Raw genomic sequence first — 26,711 nt, 5'->3', positions numbered from 1 at the left:
TATCGTATTTAATCTGCTTAATGGCAGGTCCACAGCACTCCAGTAGTCCCACGGGGGCCTCAGTGTTGCTGGCTGCTATTAATACTACAACAGTTGTTTTGTAATTCTCAAAGCATTAACATAGACCGAGCACAGAGGACATGACCAACTTATTGCTGTACATATCTCATCTGTGTTAATCCCCAAAATATATATTCACAGTCATGATTTACACCACGTTAGCTGAAGGACGGGCTTCCTATATTTTTATTTAGTGTGTTTCTTGTTTTGTTTTTCTCATTTGAGTTTGTGTAATGGTGAATTTTAAAGGTGCCAATTAGGGCTCTGGTTTCACTCAGTGGTTAAGCAGGTGACCACATGCCACAAGGCCAAGTCCAGCAGCCCAGGTCTTATAAAAGTGAGAAAAAGCCCTAAAAATGAACTAAAAAGAGATGAAGCTGCATGTAATGTACTGATGTGACTAGGGATGGGTATCGTTTAGGTTTTATCTGATACCAGTACCAAACCGGTACTTTTGAAACGGTGCCGGTGCTTAAACGATGCTTGAACCGGTGCTTAAACAATGGAAAAAAAACAAACTTTGTCCAAAAACCTCTCATGTTTAACTGTTTTCCACTTTTTCTTTGGTCATTTTAGCCTTTTTGGCCAGGGTGAAGGGAGTATCTGCCATCAAACAAGAAGACAGCCGCATGTAGCTATGATGATGTTTGCTAGTTCACCTTACATGCATTAATGTAATACCGTGGTTAGCCTACTCAACGTAAATTACACACGAACAACATTAAGCTACTCACGCAGAGAAGAACAGCTGCTGCTGCCATCATCATCCTCATCATTTCTGCTACACTGGCAGGGCTAGGGGCCAGGACTCTCCTCTTCGGGTTTTTGGGGGATGTTGCTAACTCCGGGTCCGATAACAGGCACCACACCCGCAGTAGATGTGTACGGTGTGAGGTCTCGCAGCAAGCTATCAAATACAGTGCATTTCTTGGCTTTTAAAAAAAACGCTATGCGTCGCCAGGTGTTTCATCAGATTCGAGGTGTTTCCTCCTTTGCACAGTATCACCTTAAAGCACTTGTTGCAGGCTGCTGAGTTTGCATCTTTTGCTGTGAACTACAGCCAGACTTTTGCCCGCCTCGCTTTGGGCATTTTTATCTGTAGCTCTGCTCTAAAAGAACGTACGTACCTGGACCCGCCTACTATCCTCGGAAAGGTAAAATGATTGGCTAGAATCCAAAGTGTATGACATCTCAGGAAAAAACAGCACCGAAATGTGCGCTGCTTTTCGGTCTGGTTACTACCGTTTATGTCAGAACCGGTGCCATCGTGGCACCGGATACCGGTACCCATCCCTAGATGTGATGCTCCAGCCAAAACAGAATAGAATAATCCTTTAATTGTCCCACAAGGGGAAATTTGGGTGTAACAGCAGCAAGAAAGACACATATACAAAGAAACAGTACACAAGACACAGAACAGAAACATACACAATTTTTACATATTGTGTATGTAAAAGTAACAAGTAATAATAATAACAAATAATAAGTAATAACAAGTAATAATTAAAGGATTCTTGTTGGACACAGCTATGATAGGCTGGTGGTGTAAAACTGTCAAACTACCATTTTTTTTGTCCTGAGTGACACTAAGTTTCTTCTTCTTCTTTTTTAAACGTATTTATTTATTTATTTTGAGGCAGAAAATGATGCCACCACAAAAATGCCAGAAATTTAAAGTCCTGGTGAAGCCACTTGAGCCTGGCTTTAAAAGTGACCCATTCTTCACAGCTAATAGTGGCAAAAACAGCACCGACTGACCAGAAAAAATGTTTGTAAGCGCCGATAACTTGATGTGGTGTGGACACATATTGACAGCTGAGATAAGCAGCCGGAGTTGTTTGTCCTACAGTGATCAACGTAGTAAAACAGTAAAATAAATGCTCTGCCTGAAAGACTTTACTTGATACAGAATATAGTGAAAAAACGTTCCGGAATCCGGCTCCAGTGATATTTTCTGCGTCTTGCATGTTTTGCTGTGAAATGACAGCAACACCAAAGTTGCTCCATCCCATGAAAGCTTTTGACAGGTGTCAAATGATGTGGCTTACACCCATCTGCCACGCAACTTTTCTTTGAAAGTCAACTCTTTTTTTCTCCCCCAAACTTTCCAAATGTCTTTTTGAGCCACTTCAGGGGCTTTTCACTTGTGCCCTTATGTCTGTCTTTCATTCCACCAGCTGTTAGTTTTCACACAGTTTATTCAAGATTCTTGATCTTCCCCACCCACCTCACTCATTTCTTTTCTTTGTAGTTCAGGAGTTTTTCCACGACTGTGAGTTCCCATCTCGCTGTAACTAGAAGTTGATAGAACAATCAACCAGAAAAAACAACTGCATACCTCGTCATACCTCTATTTTGACGAACATCTCTTGTTTATGTTTGGGCTTCTGTGTCCGCGCAGTTAAAGCCGCAATGTGGAAGTGCCTGACATAAGAAGCTTTGGCCAGACTGCTGAAGTAGCACATTGCACTGTCAGCAGTGCAGACTACTCTACATCTAAATGAAATTGTAAACTGTTTTCCTCAAGTTTTATTCATAGACTTTTGCTCCAGTCACAGTGGTCAGCAAGATTCAGTGTCGACATGAAAGCTGATTAACGGCACAAACAAATAGGGTTTTCTTTTCATTATGGAATCTTTATCCTACTCCTATTTTGAAGTATGCTCATGATTTCTGCCTGGTCTTCTTTTAATAACTGCCTTTTATTTCTTTCCTTGTGTCCCTTCTAACCATAGTTTCGCTTATATACCAACTGCTTTATTTTTTTAAGTCTCTTCTCCTGTCCAATATGAAATGAAATACCTGTTTGAGAAGCTAAGTAAGCAATTTGAATATCAAAGAGCGTGTGTGCCTGTGTACATCTGCTCACTTCTGCATTTTCTCATCATTTCCTCATCATTTCTCCCTTCATCTCCCCAGGTGGTGTCTATGGGTCTGTATTTGGGGGAAACTGCCTATCTGAGAAGCAGCTGGAACATTCTAGATGGTTTCTTGGTCTTCGTGTCTCTGATTGACATCGTAGTGTCCATGGCGGGTGGGGCTAAGATCCTCGGGGTTCTCCGTGTGCTCAGGTTGCTCAGGACACTCCGTCCTCTCAGGTTTGAAGGACTTTCAGTCATTTGTTCACATTTCCCCTCTGCATGCCCCATCAAGATGGTTTCTAAAAAGGAAAAGGACAGTTTAGGAAAATATTTGCAATATGAAGATCAATAATACTCACTTAGCTTAGTTAGCTTATGATTAGGTAGCTTTACCTGAAACATTAAACCTGATCAACATTGTTCATAAAAAGGGACTGTATCTAGGAACGGTTGTGAGACCATTTCCAAATAATTTGGAATCATTTCCATCACCCAGTCACACAAGCACTTTTCCATCATTTTACTGCAAGAACGATTCACCACGAGGAAGCAGTGTGAGAAAGCTGCAAAAAAACAAGAGCTACATCTCAGACTCAGGACTGAGAAATGCTATAAAAAGAGTGGGAAAAAAATCCTAATTAGTGATCTGAGAAACTGATAAAGTAAGAGGTACAACACAAATGCTGCAGCAAGGGGGACTCAGGGCGACAGGTCCGAGGGGAGATATCATCACCCCCATCTGAGATTGGTTATCAAGTCCCAGTTGTCCCAAGGGTGGCGGAGAATGACCGAGCTAAGATCCTGTGGGATTTCCAGATACAGATGGACAAATTGGTGATGGCTAACCAGACATAGTAGTGGTGCACAACAGAAGAACATGGCCGTAGTGAAAGACGTAGCTATACTGAATGACAACAACATCAGGAAGAAGGAACACAAGAAGCTGGAGAAATACGAAGGGCCCAGAGAAGAGCTGGAGAAGATGTGGAATGTAAAGGTAACAGTGCAGTCCTAGGAATATATATATATATATTATATATATATATATATATATATGTTAACTGCAGTAGTGCAGTTAACGCACCTGGAGTGCAGAATGACTCGAAATCCCTGAAATGTTCCTGTAAACGAGTTACCTTCGCACATGTGCAAATGGGCAGTTGATCTGGTAGTGACGGGCAGCTGAACCAATCAACTAAATTTGGAAGATGATAAATGCACATTGCAAAGCATGTGAGCTGAATGTAGGTAAGTATATACTTACCTATTAGTATATAGGTTTATTAAACCTATATACTAATAGGTAATTTGGGGGGGGCTGTAGCTCAGGTGGTAGAGCAGGTCAGCTACTAACAGTCAGACTAAACAGTTTAGAAAAAGTGCTTGTGTGATTGGGTGAATGAATTAGTTGTATAAAACACTTTGAGTGCTCAGAGTAGAAAAGCGCTATAAAAGAACCAGTTCATTTACCATTTAAAAAGTTGTATTTCACAGAGAACCTGTGCTAAAAGATTGAAGAAAACTATTAAAATTCTCTTTGAATGTAAGCATACTTTCTTTGTGTTTTTTCTCCATTTACTTCATTATATTGCATTAATGTCAGTTACAAGCTTAAATATAAAGTTGAAAAAATGGCTATTGATCAAGTAATTGCGATTAATCGCGATTAATTACAGAAAATTGAAAAATTTTAGTTATTTTTTTTAATCTATTGACAGCACTAATATGTATCAGAGAGAGAGAGAAGATTTGGCTATTATTCATGATTAATAATAATAATAATAATAATGGATTGCATTTTATAGCGCTTTTCGGGACCCCTCAAAGCGCTTTACAATACCACTATTCATTCACTCTCACATTCATACACTGGTGAAGGTTAAGATTCATGCACAAGTGTAACTCATCACTAATTCACTTTATCAAAGACCCTGGCATGAATTCAGTTCCTTCTGAACTTGCTCATATTTGCAAACCATAAAACAGTTAATGTATCAGCCGTAGCACTCTGGACAACACAGGTGCAGTCATTCTCACACAGGACAGTGGATTAATGAAACGGCCTCCCCCTATCAGCAGTAAAGTGTTCTACTGTTACCACTGAAATAAACTGTCTCTCTCTGACTGCTCTCCACACCTCCGTGCAGATTCATATATTAGGACGGATGATAAATAAAAGTGAAGTCAAGTGTTTTATAAATGGATCTGTAATTCTGAACATGGAAAAGTGGTGCACAGTGCAGGAATCAACTTCAGCAGCTGATGTTTGCTAGAATGTCAGATTAATGGCAGCATCTCAGTGAAACTGTTGGATAGCTTCATGGATAACCAGATAAACAGACTAAGATATTAATGGCTTCTCCATAATTATCCCCGGATCCTGAGAAAACCGAAATTATCTCCTTGGGAGAAATTAAATTGAGAAATCAGACCTTTATTCTTGTTTTAATTTTCTTTTGTCAGCTGGTGAGTTAAATTAATCTGTTTTCTTGAGATAACAAAATAGGTTATTGGCAGTTTTTGGGATGCCAGCATAAAGAAAAGTGACTGAAATGACCGCAGTGTTTTAGACAAAAGCTCTGAAGTCACGTTGTTCTTTTTCTTTTTACTTTCGCTTCTAAAAGATGCTGTTTGTTGTTTTTCCTCCTTCATTCTTCATCTTTCCATCCTCTCCACCTGTTTGTCCTACAGGGTGATCAGCAGAGCTCCAGGACTGAAGCTGGTGGTTGAGACCCTAATCACGTCCCTCAAGCCCATCGGCAACATTGTCCTCATCTGCTGTGCCTTTTTCATCATCTTTGGCATCCTTGGTGTTCAGGTAAACGTATTTGTGTCCAAGTCCAAGTTGCCCTCCACCTAACATCTTCTGCCTTGCTTTTTTTTTTTTTTTAAATCAGTCAGGGAATATCATCACAAAATCTAGTTTATCTTTTTAACTCTACAAGCAAGTTTGCAAGTATGGAAAATGTACAGCTGGCTCTTTTATATTTTCATATTTTCTTTTGCACCTGGTTGTCAATCCCACCCTGCTATTGCACACTTCATTTCATGTCATTCTCTCTGCATCTGCTGTTATGTATTCTTTTACCCACATCCCTCTTTGATGTTCAGTGTGAGTGAGAGTTAAAAACGTCTTTTCTCGGGAGGAAAACCACAATGTTGATATCAAGCGCTCATGGAGTCGTCAATAAAGCTCCATCTATGCACTAGTTACAAACACTAATTGTGAAATGACTTCAAAAACCGAGTGAAAGAAGTGGCTATGGGTTTTTTTTCATTGCTCTGTCGTGATTTATCTTCATCTGCCTCTGCCTGTGTCTGTTTTCCTTCAAAGCTTTTCAAAGGAAAGTTCTACTACTGTGTGGGTCTCGATGTGAAGAATATCACCAATAAATCTGACTGCCTGGCTGCCAACTATCGATGGGTTCACCACAAATACAACTTTGACAACCTTGGACAGGTACGAGATAGAATACAGTGCATGCTTGGCATCCTGGCAGGGCTGTTATTACCCTAGAAGTACACACAAACAATACCGCACACGGAGACACTGTACTACGCTGTCGATCCTTTAAATGGTCTTAAAGCTGGAGAAAAAGCGACAGTTTGATTCGTGAATGCGAAAAAAGAAATGTAAAGTGCCTTTTGCCCACAATAGAAGAGATGGTTTTCAGTTAGCTACAACATCCCATCGTACAACAAAAAGAGGTGGAGAATAACAGAGGAAGGACTCACACGGCTGACAATGCTAATTAATGTTTTTAATATTGTACCACTGATGTCTATTACATAATAGCAGTTCATGTTTGTTGCTCTGAGCACTTGGCGATTAAAGTACTTTGCTTCATGTCTGTGGTTTGATCCACTAACATCTTTTCTTTGTCTTTTTTTTTTTTTAAATAAATGCCAGCTGTTAGATGTAGCCCGTTATACTATTAGTATTTTGTTTGGATGGGTCTAAATCAGGGGTCTGCAACTCCAGTTCTCGAGAGCTACGGTCCTGCAGCTTTTAGATGCATCCCTACTCCACCACAGTGAATCAAATGATCGAATCATGAATGCAATCAAGTTTGGCAAAGGCCTGGTAACAAGCCATTCATTTGATTCAGGTGCATTGGAACAAGGATACATCTAAAAGCTGCAGGACCGTAGCTCTCGAGGACTGGAGTTGCAGACCCCTGCTTTGTTTATTCATGCTGTTGCTTGTGTGCCTTTCAGGCTCTTATGTCCCTGTTTGTGCTGGCATCAAAAGATGGCTGGGTCAACATCATGTACCATGGACTAGATGCAGTGGGAATTGACCAGCAGGTAATAAATAATATTACCGTAAATACCTATGCTCATGCTTGTGGTTATAGTAAAAAGAAACTCTTCTCACACCTAATGATGATCAGTTAGATGTGTTTGATTTGCAGCACCTTGCTGCTACTTATCGTCTTAATTCCCATGGAAGCAGAAAGGCTGTGCTTGTTTCAGCATTTTGAAATACTTTTATTTCACTTGTATTGATGATGAGATGAGATGAGATAGCCTTTATTTGTCAGTTGCAGGTCTTTTGCCCACAACCGAGATGACAGACCTTGCCGACCGTACATACAATACACAAACATCACATTGGGGAGACAGGTCAGGCTAGGTAGCGAGGAAAAAAAAACATCGAAATGTGTAACACAGAAGGATAATACAGGGATGCACAGATATCAACACACCATAGCACAATAAACACAGACAGCAACATGGGAAAGAGTTCCAGTGTGTACATATTATACCATATGTATGTCTCATGACATACATATGGTATATCAGGTTTTGCAGTTCACCTGACATTGTATTTACCTAATTTCAATGATCACATTTATTTTATTATCTCCAGATACTTAAAACCTTTGAATAATTAAAACCTTTTTCTATCTATCTGTCTGTCAGTCAGTCAGGTCCACTGTTCAGTGGTAGTAACCTAAGCAGAGTTTACCCAAATCTCCATCTATATACTCAAACCTCTTTGAGGGAATCCCACATTTCTTTAACAGATGGGATATAAAATTCCTCCTCTGGTCTTCTGAATATTCAACACAGTTGGATGTTCCCAGATCTCTTCCACAGGGACGTGTCTTAGTGTCGTCTGTTCATATCATTGCAATACTACAAATGTTTCCTGTAGGAGCAGCACCTTCTACATCGCCTTCTCCCAAATACCCGTTCTGGATTTTATCATTGGAATCATATTTAACCCTTTCACACATAGTGGTCACTACAGTGGACAGCTATTCAAAGGCTGCTTTCTTGTATTTGTGTCAGTGTTGATGGTATACCTGCACATAAACCACTACATTGGACACTGATGTGTCACTCCATACCAAATTCATAAGTCAAAACGTATGATGTCCACCTAAGTCGACATGTAACAAACTCTTTAAAAAGTACATGTTTAAAAAAATTAGGTTCAAAAATATTTTTTCATGCTTAAAGATGAATAAAAATACTAACCAGATTGAGGTTGTCATGCATGAAACGGTTAAATGGGACGGCCCAGTCCTCTGAGATCCCTTTGTTAGTATATTTTATTTGAAGAGCTTTGCTCCTATGTCCCTATTATGCTGTTTTTAAGTGCACTGCCTATGTCTTTAGTATAATGCAAATACCCTTTTTAAATTTAATTAACCCACACTCCCTCCAATGAATGTTATGTGAGCTGAATGTAGTTCATAACTAGTTTCACGTTACAGTTTAAAATTATGATTGAAGGTGAGGGTTGAGCTATAATTGGAATGTGAAATTAGGAGCTTTGCTTGAATGCTCTATCAGAGATACTATAGTTATCTAATGGAAGCTAAAAACAATCACACCTGAGGCCAGTCACGATCTTAAAAATGTATCTTTGCTTCCTAAATTGGAGAACACGCTGCTTACTGTCCCCTTAACCCCACAAATAATATACACAGACGACAACAGCATCCAATAACGTGATGCAAATTAGTCTTCTATAGTTGCTACAAAGTGAACGCGTTCCTTGTAGAATTGGTTTATTTGAAAATCTATTAGAGAATCTATTAAAAAGAGTGGGCATTATTCTGGATGATTCAGTTTCCTCGCCTCAGGGAGAAACCTCACTGCAGTCCAACATGGCTCTGAATGACTAATCCCATTTACACTCCACCCAGTGCTTTCAGCTCTCAGCGCTCCCCCAAATTGAAAATCTGACTCTCATCTCCGGCTTTATTGTCACTGAACTTCAGAGTTTTTTTTCCTTATTTTTTGTTTTGTTTTCTAATGACTCTCTCCCAAAAACTACCTCCACATCCAATCAACCCACGTTGTCTCCATTCTCTGCCTATTCCTCGGTTTACTGTCATCCTTTGAGATTGCTGACAGTCCCCAGATTTTCAAACTGTACTGAATTTGGACACAGAGTGTCAGATGTATTATTTTCTCTCAAAACGAGTTGAATAGATGTGTAACCCTAAACATGTAGAACAGTGTCAAACTTATCCTGGAAGTGATTCTCAGCGATCACCATATTTCATGTACATACCAGCTAAAACAACATCTGGACATCAACAACTAACCTTTCCATTTTCAGATGTTAATCAGGTCACATATAGCACATAGCAGGAAATAGTCTGTTTTGAATACTGCTGTAAGCTTTATGTAGTGATTTAAGAAACTGTCTGGTGACACACAAGAGCCCTACTTGATAAAGGTGAATGCACCAGATTATTAGCTGAGTGTTTTGCCCATCAACACATCACACAAACTCAAAAGGAAAGAAAAAAGTCAGAAAAGTTCAGGGTTTGAGTACATCTGTGAAAAGGGCTTTAAACTTTCCATACATAGTATTTGTTTTTATTGAGATTAAACTTTACTGTACTTTGAGCTCACCCTTGGATTATTTATGTTTTCCTATTTTTGTCTACCTTTTTCTAATGTTACATTTCCCTGTGTCCTCTAGCCGTTGACCAACAACAACCCGTGGATGCTGCTCTACTTCATCTCCTTTTTGCTGATCGTCAGCTTCTTCGTCCTTAACATGTTTGTGGGTGTGGTCGTGGAGAACTTCCACAAATGTCGGCAGCACCAGGAGGTGGAGGAGGCCAGAAGACGTGAGGAGAAACGCCAGCGTCGCATGGAGAAGAAAAGGAGAAGTAAGATCCAGAGAACAGGAAGAAGCTGAAGGGTGAACGTGGGATACGCAGGAGTTGGGAGGGAGCTGAGTGCCTGAAGCACTGTAAAGATTGAGGGGAAAATAATTAATAAAGAAAAGCAGAAAGATGAGACGGAAAATTTAACGAAATAAAAAAGAAAGTAAAAAAGGACGGTTTTAAAAAATCAAGTCATGTTGAAAAAAACATGGATGGAAGGAGGAGGACTGATGAGATCCAAAAATCTATTGGGAGAGGAACAAAGACTGAGTGTACAGAAGAATAAAGAGAAAATCTAGCAAAGAGATGCAAACGGTATACAGTCTATTATATAAAAAATGCTCACCTCTTCTCTCATACTTCCAATTTCAGAAATCTTATATACAGTATATGTTTAACTTAATAGATGCAATCTTTTAAAGTATCCACTCTTTGGGTAAAATCCACATGGCATATGCCCAAGACTTCTAATTTGATCTTTTATATTACACATGATAATATGACGTTGAATGAGTCATTTTTTCAACTCATTTAAAGCTACTTAACCTCTCTCACACATTTATCAAATTCTCTCTTTATATAAGCACAGAGTTTATCTCAGTGTCTGACTTTTCTTCAGCTGCTCTGAGCGTCATTATTCTTTCCCTCTTTTGGAATAAATTCACTACTGTGTAAAAGCCTTGAGTCGACTTTATTTCTCTATATTTTGTTAGGAAACTGGGAAATAGACATAGTGATTTAGCAAAATCATCTGCAAACATCGATGGAAATATATTATATGAGGCAAAAAAAGAGTTGAAAGTCAATATTTGGTAGGACCGTCTTTATTCGTCCACAACGCCTAAACTTTCTTACGAAAGCCTTCTTGTACTTTCTTGTAGTAGACTTTAAAAACTTTTATTTGGTCTCAGGGCCTCAGAACTCAAACCTAGGCTGTTGCCCCCTGACCATCCACACCAATTGAGCAAAACCGGTAGACCTTAAGATGGTGCCACACTGCTTTAATAATGTTGGGGTGTGGGCTCTGGGGAGGCCAATCCATGACTGATAGTGTTCCATTTTTTTCTTTCTATCCAGCATTATAGCAGTATGTTTGGCACCACTTCCTGAAAATTTAAGCCATTGGTAAACAGGAACCCTCCAGATAGTATTGCATGGTGGAACAATGTATATACTGACAACAACAATTTGAACCAAAGGTTTCAAATTTGGATTCTTCACTCCAGAAGAGCTGTTGCCACTTATTTGCAGTGCAGTTCTTGTGTAATTTAGCATGCCTCAGACATTTTCTCCCCGTTTCCCCTCCTTAAGAGTAACTTTTTGACAGCCAGCCCACCACTGAGACCATTTCTGATGGGACTTTGGTAACTTTGGCAAGTAGATCTTATGTCTTGTGTCAGGTCTTGGCTGGACATGACTTCGAGATGCAGTTCAACTGCTACAGCGTGCCATCTCTTCCTCTGTCCCTGTCAAACTGTATAATTTGCTGTCATTTCAAAAGAAATTGGAACAAATTAATGTTTTTCTGACAAAGTAGCAAAGTGTCTAAAGGCACATTTTAAAATGGGTTCTCAGTTTATGTTATATGTAGAAGCAGTCCTTGGGGTAGGTGCCTGTTTTATGCTTGAATCATTTATAGGTCAGTGTTAAGCGGCTCGACAAAAATAAAAAAAAAACAAAACTACTACTGTACTATAAATGAGTGAAAAAGCAGCCAATGTCCAAATAAAATCTCTAAAAGATCCTCAGCCTGAAGAAAACCTCATAACCACTTAAAAATATAGCCTAGATCCTTGGAAGCAAAGTATTAAGAAGGAGTAACTCAAGACTTTGTGTACAGTACTGTAACCAATGAAATGAATCCTGATCTCTTTGAATACTTCATGGTTTTATTCACTGTTTGTTTAATGAAACATTTTGTCTGTATATTTTCTCTTTTGGTTTTTTGCCATTTTTTTGTCATTCACTTTATTCTACATTTTTCTAATTTGTCTTTCACTCCCATTTTGTTTTCCTTCTGTCTTTTTTCCTTCTCATTCATTGACCCTAAACCCTAATTGTCTTATTGTTTTTCTTCCTCTATCCAGAGGCACAGAAGCTGCCCTACTATGCATCCTATGGTCCTACACGCCTGGCTATCCATGCTCTGTGTACCAGCCACTACCTGGACCTGGTCATCACCTTCATTATCTGCATTAATGTCATCACCATGTCTCTGGAGCACTACAACCAACCACAGGTGACAGCCTTGCTTGAGGAGGATAGAGCGATGCTTCGAACAAATCTGCTGTTTCTTTCTCAGTCTCACCAAATCTTCTGAGTAGGTGTTGATGGTTAAAAGTTGCCATTTCCTGAGGCAAGTGACCAGCCCGCTGCTCTGAATCAGCAATAAATACTGCCAAAAACTAAAGCATGTATTGAAGTGCTGGAATATAAACAATCGGCAGATTGGAGCAAATGTAAAATGATTTTCAGGTGGGAAAAAAGCCTTTTTAGCAGGAAAGTATTCAAGTACGGTGTTCAATAAAGTGGCTAAAAAGTAAGAAAAAGCTCTTCAAGTGTTTAATGGATGGTAACAGTTGACTTTTTTTATGCCATGTTCTTGCTACCCTAATGAAATAGCATAATCAATTGGTTTAACATATGATCACTAAGGAGGAAATGAAACTACCAGAGCAACCCACTCAAATCAGTCAGGATCTTTCCCTGTGGTGTTGCCCCCACTGTTTCCTCTCACATTTCTGACCTGTGGCATGTAGGCTGTATACGACTTGGTGTTCGGTCTCAGTGTTGAGCTGAAAATATTCTTATCTTGAGAGACAATTGTGGCAAACATATAAGGTATTAGCCACTTACATAGCTGTACACAGACAGCCCACGGAGCTCATTATTTTCAGTTGACTGTGTGAATTGCCATTGACATCCAAAGGCTATCGCCCACACATGTGAGGCTATCGTCAAAGACCTGCAGGGTTTATGGCTACATAACACTTGACTGAAGCCCTTTGGAAATAAAGGAAAGAAATGTAGCTGAAATGGTATTATAAAGGCTGCTTAAAGTGGAAAAGTTAAAAACACTGGCCTTTGACTTAACTCGTTTAACAATGAAAATAATTACATTTTTGTCTTCAGAGCAGAACTGCTGTAAAAATGAATGGTTTTGTAAGAGCTTTAACAGTAAAAGTAATCTGACAAAAACACATTTTGAAAAAGATCTATATTATAAAATAAGTTATAATGGTTACATTTTTTTTCTTTATCTGAACCTGAACAAACAAAATTGTTCCTAGTCCTATAAAACTATGGACAGTTAGTTTTGCCTGGTATAAAAACACAAAACAGGGAAGAAACTCTCCCCAGCCTCTTTTTCATCATCCAGGTCATCATAGTCTAAGGAGCTTGGAAAGAAAGGGTCTCGACTTCTTTAAGTTTCTTGAAGACATTTCACCTCTCATCCGAGAAGCTGTACAGTGTAGCGAGGAATGCTCAGACCTCTACATCGGAGAGACCAAACAGCCACTTCATAAATGCACGGCACAGCATAGAGGAGCCACCTCGACAAGACAAGACTCGGCTTTTCCATCTGCATCTAAAGGTCACTCTTTCGAGCACGCCAATGTGTAGACGCCTTAACGCCCACTCACATCCTGGGCCATTTGACCTCAGGAAATCACATGATAGAGTGGGGCAAGGTTTTGCATTGGGCTCAAAAACCCAAAACCTTGGCTGATTCTGACCTATTTTTACACCTTGGCCTTGGTGATTAGGTACAGGATCAATAGGGAGTCCATGACCCTCTTTGGGGACAGTCCCATAGGGCTTACAATCTGTGACTCTCCACCAGTTGCTCTTAAAACTGAAGAAGCTTCTCAAATGAGAAGAAATTTCAAGAAATCCAGACGCTTTTCTTTCCAAGTTCCTTAGACATCCTAAAACGCTTAACCTTATAGATTAACACGACTAATTCTGAAATCCTTCAGGTATTTTCTGGTCTTGATCATCTGTGTTTTAAGATGTGATTTTGTAGCACTGTGGCGACCAGAGAGGGCAGATGGCCAATAGCATTCGCTGATTTCAAATAACTTATGGGTAAAATAAATAAATAAAGGAGGTGCTGAATTAAACTTCTGTCAACTTCAACACAATTGACTGAAGCAACCACCAATGAGAGGACAGGAAATCATCTGCCCTGAAAATACGTTACCTAGACAAGCAGAAACATCCTCTAGCAACCAATTGTCAGCATGAAGGGATGCACAATGACCAACTCTCTCTCTGTTTGGTCTCAACTTTAAAACTAGTACTAAAAGTATTTTACCATAAGTCAGAAATCTACAAAGATCATTTAAAATAGCGTCATTAAAGTCGTTAAAGTCCAAACATCTGTTTGAAAATGGCAAATTTCTACTACCTCTCAACACACGCTTTGTTAATATGTAATTAGACTTGTTGTGGATAATCTGGTTTAATTATGTGCACTTAACATTACTAATGTTTGACTTGTGTAGCCCTTTTTTTTGTCTGACTCATTAATACCAGCGTAGTAGAAAAAGTGCTCTCCGTTTCTCCCTAGAGTGTGACATAATTTAGCTGTCTGTCTCAATTAAGCTCTCCTCTATTAAAAGAAATTTGTTGGCAAGTGCAAATGTTGCTGACTCTGGCAAAACGGATTCACTGAACAACAATTCTCAGAACTTGCTGTGTTATTTGCTTCATTCTTCAGTGAACTGATAAAAAGACAGTTTTAGTGGCGTGAAAAAAGATAACAAATGTGTTTGTAATAGGTCACGGAAGAGGTGATATTAACTGTCTGCTGTTGTTGTCTCAGTTCTAACCTCTCTGTCCATCTTTCATCTCTCTTACTCTCCCAGTCTCTGGAGACTGCATTAAAGTACTGCAACTACTTCTTCACGTCCACGTTCGTGATCGAGGCCTCTCTCAAACTGGTAGCTTTTGGCTTTCGGCGCTTCTTCAAGGACAGGTACAGTCCCGGCTGCACTAAATCTTTGAAGCATGCAAAACTGATCAAATCTGTTATAGTATTGGCCCACGGCACCAGCAGCAAGTTAATCCTTGTACAGTCCACATTCTGGTATTATATACCACGGCCTTATCTCTTATATTTCTTCCTAATAGAGAAGCAGCTGCTTGCTGTGGCCAGCTAAGCTCTGAGAGACGACAGGAAAAAAATACAAGATCACAGATTCAAGGGCAAAACTTACACACACAGATTACTTTGTGATTATGTCTTCCTGCACTCTTATACCTTCTTATAAATTGAATCATCTATTAAATGATTTGTCGTTAGTGAAAGCCGCCGTTTTTCCCCACCATGTTTGACTACAATGGCCGTGATGGACATCTCCCTGTCGACTAATTGTGTTTTACGTATTTGTCTAGAGACCGACTATATATGTAAAACACCAAAGGGGAAGGAGAAGTTATAGGTGTTTGCATGCAATGGAGTGACATGCAACTTCCGACTCAAGATATGAAGCATCACACCTATGTTTTATCTGTAGAGGAGTCCCTTTCACCAAAGAAACGAAAACGTGAAGGAAAGAGACAACGTACCCAGCAACTTCATCAAATATCATCCTCTTCCTCCTCTCAAGTCAGACAAACATGCTTATTTATTCCCAATATTGTTGCAGTCAGTTATTGTCTGCAAATTAGATATGCAACACTCCCGTCTCCGTACAGCTACCAGCTATTGTTAGTGTCCTAAAAATTACGCTTTCTCTCTGATACACATTTTCATTACGTTCTCGCATCATATGAGAGTTTATTCACGTAAATGTCTCAAGAGTTCAACAAGTCAGACAGTTTCACCAGCACCTGCTAATAGCAGCTAACCCTGTTAAGTCTAATTGTTGAATGTTGTCATTGGGCTTCTTAAATTTGTAAGTTTGAGCCATTCCTTTGATCCTGACCACCTCTCCAGCCACTCTGTGCTGGGGGAGGATTTATTGTAGATGCATCCTATCTGGAAGATCTGTTTCTTCTGTTGTAAGCTTCCTGCTTTTATGACCCTTTTGGTCAGCAGGAGGTCACACACACACACACACACACATTCTCACATGACACATACACATTCTTGCACATGTATATACGTGCCTACACATACACACACATAGTGCCTTGTCTTAGAACCATTGGGGGGTTTTACAGAGGGAGGTGCTTGGGCTGTGATGTGTATTGTAACAGTTTGTCAATAAATAGCTGCTCTTGGAAGGATTTTGGGCATGAGACAGGTTAGGAGCGTGAGCTCCAAGAGCTGGTTCTTGACCAAAAACTTCCCTCGCTAGCGAGTGAAAAACCGGTTGAAGATGTTCTGTTATGTCTTGTTTTCTTCATGATGAATAAGTCTCTAAACTAGCGGGGCTTGTGGAAACACAGACCCAACAAACCCCAGCTAACAGTGGCTAACAGAAGCAGAAACAGACAGAAACATTCTGCATATCCTCAGGAACCCACCTCAGTATGTCTGTGATTGGCCATAAGTCGGCTTCTTTGACTCACTGACTCAGATCAGACTCCTTTCACAAAGTTTTACAGCCTCTTCCAGAGTAAATAGACGTTTCTCACCCTGCATTGACAGCTGAGGTAAACAGTGGACTCACAGCACTCTACTGAAACTCTGGGGAGAATCAGGTCCAAACAGTCGCAGAAACATGCTAACCAGCTGTGGTCATTATGAGTACACTCCAAATTGAATGTTTTTGCTCTCACTTGGCTGAAACATGACAAAAACATGTTTTTCCTACCGGAGTATACACTTGAATTAGGAACACAGAACTCAGTTTACTGCTATCTACTGACATCTAGTAGTAGAATTTTTATACATTGTACCTTTAAGAAAGATTGTTTATGTTTGGCCCTAACTTTTGCCAGAAATTGTCAATCCACAAAAAAACAGCCTACAGTGAATGTAAATAGGGACTGTAACATGTATCATACAAAGAGCATAATATGCAATCTTAAAAAAGGTGAAGAAGACGATTTTTAGAGAATGCTTGCTTTCTTATTCCACGTGTTTCAAGTTCTGCACTTCTGTTCAGGTTGTTTATTTTCTCTTCAGGCTTTTGTGCCTAATTAGAACCACAAAGAGCTAAATCCTGCTTTAGATATCATTGGCAGGTATTTCCTGTGTGAGAATGCAGTGCCGGTGAGCCTGCTAGTATATTAACAGCATACACTATGAAGTTGCTAAGAGACATGGTTAGATCTATGGACAGATGGATGGTGACAAAAATGTGTTGTTTAAATATAACCAACCGACTATGCCAGCACTGTGTAAAGAAAATAAGCTCCAAGCCCCTTTTACACAAGTTTTTGATGATGTCATCGGTCAATTTTATGGCGAATGTTTAATTTAAAAACACGATCCAACTGTGCAGGTACAGAAAGTCTTGAATTTTTAACTCGTTTCCATATCTTCACCCAGCGTCATAGCAATCCTGCAGGGGCTCTTCTCTCAGTTACACATACAAGACCGTGGAGCAGCTGTGAGAGTGTTGGCGAATATTATTCGACCCTACTATGTAGATTTATTATTGCTGCTTCCGATCCATTTCAAGAACTGTGCTGGAGAAAATTGCTATTGGTTATTTCTGCCCCTCTTGCTTTCAAAATTACTTCTTCCGACCTATTTTAATGTCCATCTTTCTATGTGTCTCAGTTTTAGTTAGTCACGGTATTTCTTCTAGTGTGCATTGCATTTCATGGCTCTCTTTCTCTATGTCCTTCCTCTCTCTTCTTTTGCAGCACCTTTGCCTTTTTCTGTCTTCACCCTTGTGTGCCTTTTCAGGAGCCCCTGGGTTTATTAGGCAACCCTGTTTTGAGTGTGTTTACACTGTGTGAGTCTGTCTGTGTGCCGCTTCTTGTTGTTCTGGCACTGAGATATTGTCTAGCGTGAAACGCAGTGGGGAAACATTCCCCCGGGCAATAATTTTGCTGTAACCTGAGTTAAAAGTGAAGGAAACGTTGCTACATTTAAAAAAAATAAGGGGGGAATGTATATTTAAGGGAGTGCACATGTCTTTTAAAGTAAGAAAGGTCAGGTCTCTTTCTTATATAAGGGTTTTAAAGGTTCTTTCATAATATAGTTACTCAACAATAATATAACTGAAGAATGTCCTCTTTATATTTGTTGTCTGATGAGATTATGCGATGCTTGTTTCAGAATTAGCATTACAATATGAAGTTCGCATCAAAACTTTGACAAAAATATAAAAATCCACATTATTTATTTAACTTCACATTCATGAATTTTCCCACATGAGCCGTTTAGTAACTCTTTTTTGACCAATAAAATGACAACAGGCTACATAAATGACTCAGCAGATATTGTTTCTTAGTCCAAGTTGTATTCAAACTCTTATTCTACTATTATTATAAATATTCATAGCTGGAGCAGGCCTTAGGGTAATGGTGAGCTGTTACCAATTCTTCTGCCAAGTCAGTTGTGCGAGAGTCAAGCCAATTATGCACAAATGTGATGTAGAACATTAATATTCATTGGGAAATTAACATGACACCGACCGTGATGTGTGCAGTCATGAAATCCTGAGCAATTCATCCTCGTTCTCCTTTTTTTTAAGACTCACATTATATTCCGTCGGGTTCGGTATTTTTCCGGTATGTTGAAAAGTTGTTGTGCGTGTCTGTGTGTGTAGGTGGAACCAGTTGGATTTGGCCATTGTGCTGTTGTCAGTGATGGGCATCACTCTGGAAGAGATTGAGATCAATGCCTCGCTCCCCATCAACCCCACCATCATCAGGATCATGAGGGTGCTCAGGATAGCACGAGGTATACCACAACCCACAGACGCACACGTCTTTAACCCTACATCCTTCCCATGGTGTTTTCTTATGCCTGAAACTTCATCTTACTTTACTTCTTTTATTATTTTATATTTTTCTACATGTGCTTGGCCCTTACCCGTTTCCTAATTTACCATTTTTCCAGAGAAAAGTAGTCAGAGATTTTGTTTGTTTTGTCTCTGTTTCAGTTTTCTGTAGCTGTTGTTTGAGCTATAGTGTGCCCAGCTGTTCTTTAATATCACCCAGCAGTAAAGATAAATTAAAAGTCATGCATATTTCCACATCACTAATTTCAGTTTAGTTCTCACAAAATGATTGTGTTCATTATTTTTGTAAATGAAGCTTTTGAAAATGAAATCAGAGGAGCCTAAAGAAGCTTAGCAGGTGTAATCTCTCATGTCCTGTAAGCTTTTTATGTTAAATATTACAGACATTTTGTTTTTGTTTTTGTTTGATTTAACTTGTGGAAGTGATAAATGTTTCTTTATGTGTTTAATTCAATCTATGAAACAGCATTTAGGGAGCCTTCAAACTTACCACTGAACAAAGACACATGGATAACGGTGACTAGTTGTGTTGACTGCTTGAAGAATTTTAGACTGGCCTACTGACTGACTGAGTAACTTGAAAAAGAGGCTCACTGAGGTTGACATCAGTATCCATATATCACTGAGATAGGGGTGGGCGATATAAATGATATACGATAGAAACGATATAAATTTGGCCAACGATAGAGATTTTGACTATATCGCTATATCGCGATAGCGCATGTTGATGATGTCATCAAGCTGCGTCTGTTTTGGTCGAAAGCATCGCAGCGGCTAAAACTATTATCATCTGCAAATTATGCCTCCATTTCCGTAACATTGATTCATTAATGTTGAATTCTCTCGCAGCTGCTCTGTTCCCATGTTGTTGCAGTATATTAATAACTAACCTTGTATTGTGGATGAATAATCTCAGTTGTTCTCCTGACTGAAGTTTGGCCCGTGTATAGCATCCTGCTATGCGATTGCATTTGTCCCTGACCACCAGAATCCCTCACGTTAACTTTTATCGAGTGGAAAAAAGTTGGCGTTCATCCTCCAGCTTCACTGTGCTAATGTTATGCTAACATAGCTGTGTCGCTAGCAATCACGTAGCACAACATTATATACCAGGTAGTCCAACTTCAGTAACCCTACAAACGCCACTGCTGTTTAGTTTTCTGTCTTCATTTATGTTGGAAGTGGTAGCAGAGCTGTACGTTTTAATTAGTTTCAAAAATCTCTCAGTCAGAACATGGTATGTCATGTTTAGGTGAAAACTAGCGAGCTAACTTCCTGTTAACTTCTAACTTCGTGAAATTTAATAAATTCTGTTTTCATGGATGCATGGATGTAAAACGTAATTGTTACACTTGATAAAGCAGCAACGCTGATGATTTTATTAAAGATGAAAGAATTTAGACCGTTTTTAACTGTTAGTGTTCGTTTGACTTTGGGACCTGAAGGGGACGGAGTTTTGGACTCCACGAAGCTCCTCACTACGGCAGCCGTAATGCTCTGACAATCCATCAAGCATTGCGGCTTACCAAAGTTGTACTAAAACATTTTTTAACAGATTTCAGCACGTCCAAATCGGTTCGAGGTCAGTAAGCACAACCAGAATTCATACATAAGGCACACTCTCGATTTTTGAGAAAATTAAAGGATTTTAAGTGTGGAAAATACGTTATACAGAAGAAAAGAATATATCGTGATATATATCGTTACCGCACATGCTTCAAATTATATGGCGATATGAATTTTAGGCCATATTGCCCAGCCCTACACTGAGATTTGCTCTCGTTTTAAACTTGACTGTCATTTTGCATCTGTGCTCTAATAAATCTGGGGAAATTGAAGGACTAGTTCTTTGGGCTGTCCTCTTAACTTCACACTGAGGGGGATAAAGGCTAATTACATCAATCTCACTTAATCCTCGCCCTCTCTTACCATCACCCTCTGCCCTCCATAATTCTGTTCAGGGACCTCTGGACCCATGGGTAATATGCTACACTAAACAGCAGCCAGTGGTAATTAAGAAGCAAGTGGGGTATTTGATGATGAGTGTGAGGGCTACTGGTGACTTTTAGTCTTTCTTCTCTTAACATTTTTGCCACTGTGTATGAATGTTAACTAATTTGTGACTGTGGGAGAGAATATTAAAATGTTCCACAGTCGTTTCATACAAGTGGATTAATTCCAACTCGCTAGTGGGATAATACAATAGAATATTCATCCGACTGTTTTGTTGTATGTTGGCAGTTAATGTTAGTTTTTCTCTAAAACTGTCCAGTACAATGAAATGTTACAGCGACATTAAAAGAAAAATATTATTGTTCATTTTGAGATTAAACTTTCAGAGTAAATTCAAAATGTGGAGATGAAATTTGTCGTTTCAAGTCAAATAACTGCCACAGGGTTTATGCCGTCTACTAAATGCCTGTGTAGAAACCGCATGATCAGCTGTCTTATTGTGTCTTGTTGTAAATCATAGTGTGACCATTAGTAATCTGCCCATTGATGTTTCATTTCATTGTTTCATTTTGCGCAAATCTGGCCAGATTTCTGTGGTCTTTCCTACTGACTATATGCATCTTTCTGTCCTTATATTTGTCACCACACAGTGTTTATGTGCTAAAAAAGAAAGAATTTATTTGTACTAAAACCAATTCTAAAGTACAATTTAACCAACTCATCTAATAAAACATTGTAATTATTTTCAAATTGTGACTTTGACTTTATTCTCAAAATGAATAATAACATGTTTTTTTCTTATTGTGGCCCTAATACTCCTTCAAAGTCCAAGGACTGCATTTGAACAAATAAAATCTCATTTAATGTTTTTAGCATGACCCAGTATAATAATAATCTACCCCACAATATAATGACCGTGCTTGTGAATTATTAGCTGGCAGGAATGCTAGCTTTTCCCTTGAACTAATGGTGTTAGCCTCAGTTTTTCAGTGTTATAAACTCTTTGTAGGCTTGACATTTTTAATGAACCAGATAGACACATTCAAAACAGTCAGTGAACAAACAACTCTACCTGCTAGTGATGGGTCGTTCGCGAACGAAATGGCTCTTAGAGCCGACTCTTTGAAGTGAACGACGCGAGCCGGCTCCTTATTGGGAGCCGTGAGGGTTTTTTTTTTCTTTCTCTCACCCTCTCTCTCGCCCTTTTTTCCGCTAAACTCCGCATGCGCGCCTGTACTTTGCACTGGGCAGAGGGGGGAGGGGCGTTAGTTACACTTGCAGTAGCTCAGGAACAGAGCCAGAGAGAAAGAGAGCGAGGGACAACAACGTCACATTAGAAAGGTATAGTAATCATCCACTATTTTCAGTTGCAGATTATAAAGGATTCAGAAATCATGCGGGCCCATATGACAGAGAATGTGCATCTTCTTTTTGTTATAATATTTTAATTTATATTTAATTGTGTTGTGGTTTGCAGTGTTTTGTGTTGTTTCACGTTAAATTTGTTTAAAAGGAAAAAGCTGAAAATTTAAATAGTTAAAAGTTCAAAATGTAAATAGTTGTTTTTTGTATTATATGATTTATTTATTACATTTTATGTGGAGTGAATAAATAAAGTATATTTACGGTGGCCCTTAGAGACAAAGCACGTACAAACTCCAAAACACGTACAAACTCCTAAGCATGTACAAACTCCAAAACACGTAAAAACTCCAAAACATGTAAAAACTCAGAAGCACGTACAAACTCCAAAACACATAAAAACTCAGAAGCACGTACAAACTCCAAAACACGTAAAAACTCAGAATCACGTACAAACTCAGAATCACGTACAAAAGACAACAGAAGTGCTCCAGGATGCTAGGGCGCAGTGTTGAGCTTTTGTTACCTAGTGGCTACACAAGCCACTAGGTAACAGTGGCTGGCTTGTGGCTACACAAGCCAGGAACTATCAACTGGCTTGTGTAGCCAGTTGACTACCACACACCAAATCCTACCACACCGGATTTGGTGTGTGGTAGTAACAGGTAAATGAACTTTTTTTAAAAATTATTTGAATAAATATGAGTGCTTGTCTATAAATACACAAACAATACACAGATGCTTTCAATTGTGTAATTTAAGTGATCTGGGTAGCTCTGCTTTGGAAGTTCAGTAAACGCTAGAAATGTGTTTTGGAGTTTGTACGTGCTTTTTGGAGTTTGTATATGCTTTAGAGTTTGTACGTGCTTTGTCTCTAGGGGCCATATATAAACATATATAAATAAAACCACTTTTTTTACATTAGTAATTCCGTTTCTGCATAATTTTATATTATTGTTAATGATTAAATAATTAAAGCAACAAAACAACCTGAAGAGCCGGTTCGGAGCCGAAAGAGCCGGCTCTTTTTAGTGAGCCGAGCCGGAAGAGCCGGATCTCTAAAAAGAGCCGGAAATCCCATCACTACTACCTGCTAGACTTTGAGTGTAGCTAGCTAGCTGCTACTCCAAAATAGTCAACAGGTATATCGAAATGAGAAGGCTATTATTTGTGTTCATTTTATATTTTGTATAAAAATAAAACCCAGAGAAGTGAAAAAAGAAAAAGGATGACAAATGCAACCATTAATTTGGAAGTGTAGCACATTTAGCCTCAGAAGCAGCTGTCTCCCAGAGAAACTTTTTCCTATAACTTGGAAAACAAACAAAAACAAATACTGGAAATAAAATACTGTAACTATGCAAATATGCTCAAATTTATATATAATTTAAAAACTATATAAGTTACATGGTTTTTTACACAGAACCTTAACCCTTATAGCAAGTACTCAGTTTTTAGCTAAGTATTTACTGTTGTCTGATTCTTAGCTAACTCTGGACGAGCTGCAGTAAAGACAAGGGAAACCAGTCTATCCAAGCCACGTTCAGACTCATTTAAATTCCCTTTCTGTCTCACTCTGATGCTGGACTTGAAGTTCAGCAGGTTGTTTCAACCACACCTATCAGCCTAAACACTTAAAGTTGCCAACATGTGGTTGGTTGATTAGATATTTATGCTAGCAAGCAGTTGAACTGTTGTCCCTAACAAAGTGGCCAATGAGGATATATAGTGTTACTGAGCAGTCATAATATCAACCACAGAGCTATAATTTATATCCTACAGATACCAAATTAGATGTAATATGAAACCTGACATTAAAATAATGTACAGCCATGCTTTTTTACGAACTGTAGCATTGCTGAGGCTAATTTCCAACCAGGTGCCAAAACCTCACTGTCATACTTCATTAGACAGAAGTCCTCCTTCAGAACTGTAGACGTTTAATTGCAGTACCAGATCTTACAGGACAGTCCCAGTGGTCAAAATATAGTCAAAGTTATTAAAATGATTGGCAAACAGCATTTTTTTTAAAAATGTGATCCCATGATCGAGCATTAAAGACTCTAAAATGTTTTCAGCAAATAAAGGCAGCAACTGCCTGTAAGTAAAGCTGTTGGCTGTATGTTTTGGTGAAAAGGTTATTAAGAGTTGTTCTCTTCATGGGCTGTATCCACCGCTTTCACCCTCTCTTTGTCACGCACTGTGTATCTTCACTAAGAACTGTGAAGAGCAGCCCATCTCCCACGAGGTTATATTGTTCCTTGCTGTTCTCTGTGAGAATACTCTCATGTTTTCCTCTGGCTCCAGTAATTACCAGGTTCCTCCAGAAATTGGACATCTGGGAATTGTCGAAGGTCGTTTATGATGAGCTGGGAAACCTGTTCCATGTATTGATCGTTTACTGTCTCTCTTTCTCTCTCTGCCCACACCTTATGTATCTATCTTGACTTTTCTCCTCCATCCCTCTGGTGTATTAAGTCTTTCTGTCTTTGGTATTACTTCCCTTCACTCTGTAGGTGTTGTTGGTTGTTTATTACCGCAACACGTAGGTCAAGTATCACGTACAGACACAGACTTATGCAGTTTTACCCATGGCTATAGTTTTCTCTCACCCTATGTGATCTCTCTTCAGTGTTGAAGTTGCTGAAAATGGCAACGGGGATGAGAGCTCTTCTTGACACCGTGGTCCAAGCTCTGCCTCAGGTATGAGTCATCACGCACACACACACACACACACACACACACACCAGAGCTTATCTCAAGAGCACCCAGGAGTTAATTAACATTTGTGAAATGATAAATGACCAGAGTCGATAAACGCTCTCTGAGAATAAGAACTTTTAAAAAGTCAGGTTATTAGAAATATTTTAGCCCTTAATCTTATGACTTGGTAAATTTCCATGGCTGCTCTAATTTATTCAGGAATTTAAAAAAAACACAGACACACACCCGCAGCAATAAGTTAAGATTTCTTCTTTTTTTTTTCATTCTTACCGCCGTTAATGAGAACAGAGCAGCAAATGTGCTCTGCTCCCCTGTTGCACTGAAAGACTCTTGGTCTCAAGCCTTTGCTGATATTAATGGATGGTTTTGTGGAATCTGAGGGGACACACAGAAACTGTAGAGCGACTATTTTAGCTGGGGATGTTTAATAACTTATTAGGAGTTCAGTAATCTTCAGATATTTTACCAGCACCGTACTCCAGTCACACTCTGCTCTTTTGGGACTCAACACAGGTTTGTAATTTTGCTTCTAAACACCACCACAGTCAGTTCAAACTGAAATGATCTACATTTGCCTGAAGTGCAGACTTTAAGGTTTAATTCATGGCGTTTAACAAAACTACTTAACCCTGCAGGAATTACAGCAGGTTTTATACCCACACTCTCCCATTTTCAGAGGCTCAAACGTAAACGGACAAACTAAAATCACTTTAGATTTATGGATTATTATTATTTTTTGTCCTTTTTTGATCCTTTTCCTGTGGTTGCTTTCAGTCTCTCTGCTTTAAGTTTTGTCTTCATTCAGAAAAAATCATGCTCTGTTGGGTTGAAATCAAGTGACGGTCTTTGCTTTAATATCTCATTTTTCTGTCATGACAATTCTTGGGTTGCTTTTGCTTTCACCTCTTACCCATGTGTGAAGCTGAGCAGAGGGTGTAGCCAATCAGTTATCACTTCTATCACAAACTGTTTTACTCCTTCCACATAATTTTCTTTTCCAATCATTTTGATACAAATTAGTCTTCATCAAAGATTTTTCTCTAAAACTGGGCGTCGCCTTCAGATGTTTTTAGTCAAGTCTAATCTGACCTAATCTCACCTTGTTGTAAATCCCCACGATTTCATCTGTATTTCTATGTATTTCATCTCTAGCTTGTAGACTTGATAGACTTGATGACAATGACAATGACAAAGGGTTTTTTCTTAACCACGACTATAATTTACAGTTATCGATTTTATCTTTTTTCAATGGTCTTTTGGTGTTGCCACATTTTTTCCTTTTTAAGATTCATTTTGGTTTTTTAGCCAAATCATGGCCTCTTTTTCTGGCATCATCATGTTTTGGAACCTCAGATTGAGACTTCCATTTAGCAGCTACCTTTTATCTAATACATTTGTCATAGAATATCAAGTGAACAGGATTTCTTTGACCATTAAACTGCTTGTCAGTCACTGTGCAGTTCATTTGGAGCCTCTGAAAATGAGCGACTAATGGATAAAATTGCTGCAATTTCTAAACTGTTAATATATGAATTGCCTTTTTAAAACCCGTTGAATTAAAAATGAAAGTTTGCACTTCAGTCACATCTTAAATCCACTGTGGTGGAGTACAGAGGCAAAATTACAAAAAAAAGCTTATGGATCTAAACATGGGTCATATTTAACGAGATATGCAGAAAATCCTAAAATGTGTAAAGTGTCAAGGTTTTTTTTTTTTTTAAATTTGGTCAAACTAGAGG

At 38.9% G+C, this 26,711-nt stretch overlaps 1 protein-coding gene across 1 annotated transcript in view; it reads left to right on the top strand.

Moving 5' to 3' along the window:
- Window positions 1–26,711, top strand: part of LOC102785341 (voltage-dependent T-type calcium channel subunit alpha-1I-like) — a 180,833-nt gene that overhangs the window by 113,680 nt on the left and 40,442 nt on the right. Inside the window, exons 20-28 of the mRNA XM_087841530.1 lie at window positions 2,980–3,158; window positions 5,613–5,739; window positions 6,256–6,381; window positions 7,140–7,229; window positions 9,871–10,063; window positions 12,148–12,299; window positions 14,932–15,041; window positions 18,739–18,872; window positions 24,881–24,951. Coding sequence (XP_087697656.1) covers window positions 2,980–3,158; window positions 5,613–5,739; window positions 6,256–6,381; window positions 7,140–7,229; window positions 9,871–10,063; window positions 12,148–12,299; window positions 14,932–15,041; window positions 18,739–18,872; window positions 24,881–24,951 — 1,182 coding nt within the window. The remainder of the gene's footprint in view (window positions 1–2,979; window positions 3,159–5,612; window positions 5,740–6,255; window positions 6,382–7,139; window positions 7,230–9,870; window positions 10,064–12,147; window positions 12,300–14,931; window positions 15,042–18,738; window positions 18,873–24,880; window positions 24,952–26,711) is intronic.

The sequence above is a fragment of the Neolamprologus brichardi genome, chromosome 6 (genome assembly GCF_056152115.1).
Source record: "Neolamprologus brichardi isolate AB-2024 chromosome 6, ASM5615211v1, whole genome shotgun sequence".
Lineage (NCBI taxonomy): Eukaryota > Metazoa > Chordata > Actinopteri > Cichliformes > Cichlidae > Neolamprologus > Neolamprologus brichardi.
The sequence above is the reverse complement of the archived record's forward strand: the minus strand, read 5'-3'. Positions and strand labels throughout refer to the sequence as shown.